General features: G+C 39.5%; 1 protein-coding gene across 1 annotated transcript; it reads right to left on the reverse strand.

The window, feature by feature from the left end:
- Positions 1-468: 468 nt before the first annotated feature.
- On the reverse strand, positions 469-4589 carry LOC131440183 (protein O-GlcNAcase). Its single transcript, XM_058611243.1, has 5 exons — positions 3220-4589; positions 2268-3166; positions 2133-2206; positions 1554-2068; positions 469-1494 (listed from the first exon to the last, which is right to left on the reverse strand). The coding sequence occupies exons 1-5, from the start codon at positions 4373-4375 to the stop codon at positions 668-670; spliced, it is 3471 nt and encodes a 1156-aa protein (XP_058467226.1). The 5' UTR covers positions 4376-4589; the 3' UTR covers positions 469-667.
- Between the last annotated feature and the right edge of the window lie 695 nt (positions 4590-5284).

Raw genomic sequence — 5284 nt, forward strand, 5'->3', positions numbered from 1 at the left:
AAAATAGATGTAAATTCACAAAATATTTTTATCTGTGTATGGTTACTCGTACCCCAGCCGGCACCACGGGGTGGTAGGGAAAGGAGTTACTGGACAAGAGGATAAGAATCACATTGGGGCCTGTATTGCGCATTGTCCAGTCGTTTACCAAGAACCGAGATCCGGTATACCCGAAATCATTGTAATGTAATCAACGGAATCATGTCAATGAAATTGTTTGAAAATAAGTTTAAAATATTACGTTCTGCACGAACATGTCATAATCTCACAAAATTCACTTAATGAACAAAAGCTAACGGTTTGACGGAAATACTTGATAACTTGTACAATTAAACAACATACTTGATTTAGTGACACTTACATACATATTAAAAAACCGGTTCATCGTAAATCATTGCCTTATTTTGGAGGACGTGACATTTTCACCACTTGGAAAGTAACAACTTTTTTTTTGAAAAAATTATCTGCGTTGTTATTGAATTCAATCTTCAAATTTTCCTGTTGTTTTGATATTTTATATTCATCATTTTAGAAGTGATTGAAATAAAATGTTAAAACGTACCACCTTGAGATAGCGTTCGTAGTTATTGGCAGTAAACTCCGAACGCCCATTATTCATGGCCTGCACAAGAGTATCAGAATTTTGTCAATATGGAAAAATATTCTATCAAAAATTTCTTCCTAGATACACTTTTGAATCATATTCTTCTTTGTAAATTTCCGTAAATCCGAGTTTCGAATAAAACTGATTGAGGAACCTATCGGAACGGTTGATACATACATGAACTCCATACGACGGGCCATTGGAGCGCAAGGCAGCCAGTAATACGGTGACGATTCGCTTGCAGACGGTTTCATCCTCCGCCAAATGGGTTTTCAAAATGCGACAACACATGACCGAAGGGTGCGAGTTCAGAACCGTTTTCGGGTACTCGTTACTAAAGTTATGGAAATACATAATGCAATCATGAATTTGCTGCGGTAGTGCATTAGTTGAGACTTTAACCGTGTCTAAGGTGGAACTGGCGGGATCATCTAAGATGGAGAGGGGATACTTCAAACACATTTCTGGTATCCAGCATTGTTCTAGGTTTCGAATATACGACGTCGTGTCGAGTGCAGCGCAAGCATATCCGATCACACCGTGATCATTATCTTCTACTACCATACAGAACTGTGGTACGAGCGTCAAAAACGGACCAACGTATCGATCCGCTAGGATATTTTTCAATCCATCTGGCAACTGTTCGCTGAATTCATCGCCATCTTTCATTGTCTGGTGGCAGACGTCATATACACTTGATTCATCTGAATTTAAATAGGGGCGGATGGTGTACAGATTGACGGCCGAGGTTTCGGGTAACTTGTACAGAAACAGATCGTTTCCTGCTTCCAACGGAATAAGACGCTGTAGGTCGGCAACTAAACCTCCACGAAAAACCCATGGCTCCTGATCACCGGACATGAACGTTTCCTTCCAGCCCTTGCTGAACCCTGTTGAAAAATCAATTACTTAAAATGTGTCGTCAGCATAGTATAACTTCTCTACTAACACGTGTATCCGCCTTGCGAGTATGAGTTGATATTGGCAGGAAAATGTCCCAGCGCAAGCCATTTTACGAATGCGCTGAGCAGTGACAGGACGGCCACAATGTCCCATACATAGGAAAACAGATCGTAACAAAGTTCTTTATTAGCACAACGAGCCACTTTTCGTGTCATTTGCACAATACTCTGGCAGAGATTCTCAAAAGACTCCGAACGACGCAACCATTCCTGCACTTCACTCTTATTGCAACCGTCTTTTGTTTCGCGTGCGTGAAGAGGACTAGCCCCATTCAGTTGATGACAATTTTCATGCAAATTGGTAGGATTTGTGCTGGCACTGTCAGTGGCTGAAGTGGCAACAGTTTTACGTACACGACGGCAGAGCACGTTTGCATTTGTTTTTAACCAATAAAATTCTGTCAATAACTGAAGCGCCTTACTGCCATGTTCGAACGGAAGATAGAACAAATCACAGAGCAGCATGATGTCGCTGGCGGTAATATCTTTATCGCTAATACTTCTGGAATGGAGAAGAACAGAATGGAACTCATAAACTATTGGGTACTTAGCTATCGCAAACATACTTATCATCTGTCATCTCAGCATTAGACGTGAGAGAAGTATCCGAACTTTCCACTTGCATTGCACCAGAGCATGTCTGCGAATATATACTGTAATAGAACTGTCGAACCTATTTGTAATGTGAATAAAACACTTACCGAAGTAGTTTCTGACATCAACACGTCGTCAAAATGTGTCTTCATCATATGTTTCGGTGAAGTCAGATTGCTACCACACTCCATTGGCTCGACACAAACACCGGCTGTCGCGGAACACGGGCTATTACTGTTGAATACTTCATCTACCTTCACATCTTCATCTTCAATGAGAATTTTTACTTGGTTGGCTATAATTTCATCGTTAACAGTCATTTTTTCTTCGGTTTCACTTGCATCTACCATTTTTACCTCGTTCTCTTCTAGGTCTAGCATTTTAGCCTCGTAGTCACTCCTATCTTCGCCTCCTTCGACCATTTGCGATTCGGCCGTATTCTGTTTTTTTATTTTTTTCGTTTCCTCTACATCGGTTTCTTCGTCAACCAACAGAGGAATTTCCATGCTTGGAGGCTTCCGCTTTTCGGTCGATTCATCTAAATGCTTTTGCTCTAGATCATTCTCAATAACTTCATCTGCTTCCAATGGCTCAACGTTTCTGCTGTTAGACTGAGTTTCTAGACCATTTCCATCCTCAGTTGAACTTTTTTTGATTGATAAATCTTCACACACCGCATGTTTTATACTCATAATTGGCATTGGTATACTAGAAACTGGGATCGTGGTTGGGATGGTAATATTATTAACAGCCGCGGCCATTGGATTCGGTAGAGATTCGTTAGTAACTACTTTTGTGGCGGATACAAGCGAATTCATGATAGGAGCTGGAATACTTTCTGGAGCGCTAGTAACGGTACTACAGACGTCGGCAAACAGTTGCAACTGGGTTGTATTAACTTCCGGAACAGGTAGCGGATTGGCACTTGTAGTGGTCGTGGTGCTTGTGGAAGTCAACGTCATACACGTGTTAACGGAAGGAATGATTGGAATAATTGGCATGACCACTGCAAGATAAACAGAATAAAAAATGTTGATATAAAACTAAACGATTGCTTACTTGTTACCGCTGGTTGAGGCTTACTAATTGGTCCCCAAGCTTCTTTTTCTTGATAGAACTCCGGTAACCAGTTGGCAATTGCGTTTTTCAGGGCTAATCTAGGATGGTAAACATTTTTGGATAGAAAGGCTGGTGCATCTTCCTGGCAAATGCCTTCTTCATTTTCTGTTTCCAGTTTAACATCCGAGGAAATGGAAGAGCTGATCTTTGTGTCTGAGCTACATTTACTCCAAAATGCAAGTGTTTGAATGGCAATAGAGTTAGCATGAAATTCACAGTTTGGATTGGTGAGAACTCCTCGAAGAAGAGGGATGAGTTCGGGAGAGCGACCTGAGTATGGACCCAGAAAAACGCGTTTTTGATCATAATCGTTGGCATGCAAGTTATCCCATATTACTGGAGGCCGCTTTAGGACTTCTGTAATTTCTTGAATGCATTCCACAGTTAACAATTTCGAAATTACTTTTGGTCCAGTCCATAAAACATCAATATTTTGAATCAACTTAGATCCTAGAGTGTTTAGATACTCTGATTGCTTGACAGTGGGAACTGCTCTAGAACTACAGTACTGGGTAGGACAAAACAGAAATCGTGGACAGTTAAGATGATTGTAAATCTCATTCGTCACCGACACTTGAGCGTATGCAAAACTTTGAAATACTTCTTTGTCCGATTTGCACATTTCGGGTTCAATATCATCAAAAAGCAAAGCAAATGCTTTACAACCAAATTGCGATACCTGATCTAGTTTTCTTTTCAAAATAGCTAACTCTTTGCTGTTGCTGTAAGTTATATCCAATCCAGGTGAAAGCGCATAATAAAAATTAATATTTTGTTCGTGAGCGGCCGTTATTAGTCCAGTCAAATGATCCGCTTCTTCGACCGTGTACAGCTCTCTCCAATAAGCACGATGCTTGTAATCATCTTTCGGAGCGTAAACGTAGGAATCCATTCCCCATTGCTTTAACTTTCTGAACAGATCCTTTCGCTGTTCCGTTGTCCATGGTCGACCATAGAACCCTTCTACAACTCCACAAACGAAGCCATTTTTTCGTTCCGAATCGGAGTCCGTATTAGCCGGTTGCTTTGTTGATACATCCAGGCCCATTGAATCCGTTTGTTGCTGATTCAGTATGTCAGTCGGTGCCTCGGCCATTGCTTTATCTTTGTTCTTACTTGTGCACCTTTTCACCGAAACTTGAATTAATCACACTTCTCCTATGTTTATGAAATGATATTTTGTAACTATTGAAACTTCACTTCGAACATTCGCTTGTTTTGTAATTAATATGAGTAAAAATGATATTTCGGTTGAATTTTTATGAAACAAAATTGCACAATGTTTTTATTACCGCAAAGAAATTTGACTGTTTTGCAAAACTTTTTGTTTAATCTGTACATTGACATTAAGTTCAGGATGATAAACAGGAGGGTGGAAAAATAACATTTTTTGGCTACAGTATACGAACGAAAAGATTCGAAATGCTGTGACGTCATAGTTATCGTTGCGATACATGGTCTGACACTACTCATTTCATTCAAGTTATAGGATATTTTGGCTCACTTTGTAAAAATATCCACCCATTGTTGTAATATCTTCGAAAAACTCTTTCGCAATAGGTAATTTAATGTGATTAGCTCTAAATTGATGCAACATGGGTTACTTAACATCGATTAAATCCATAAAGTTTGTTAGGTGGGCCGAAATTTATGAAGTGGCCAAAATACCTTTGTTACTCTAGTATGTTAAGTTCTTTGACGACGTAAGCATTTAGAAACGTCTCTACTTATATTTTTAATTTTTCGAATATTTGATACCCGCACTGTACCTCAAATAGTATCACTCTTTTGCGGTCCTTACACGAGAATTATTAGAATCTATATATAAAAAGGCGGATGGGTAATGTCAGAGACATAACTGGATGTCGTGAATACGAAAAGAACTGACATGTTCCTTAACACTTCCGAATATCAATTAGTTGATCAATTGTATAAATTATGCACGCATTTCCCTTATCCACATTTTTCGCAAAAACAAAGAAGGCTTTACTTGATCTCGATTACT

Source organism: Malaya genurostris, chromosome 1, assembly GCF_030247185.1.
Source record: "Malaya genurostris strain Urasoe2022 chromosome 1, Malgen_1.1, whole genome shotgun sequence".
NCBI lineage: Eukaryota > Metazoa > Arthropoda > Insecta > Diptera > Culicidae > Malaya > Malaya genurostris.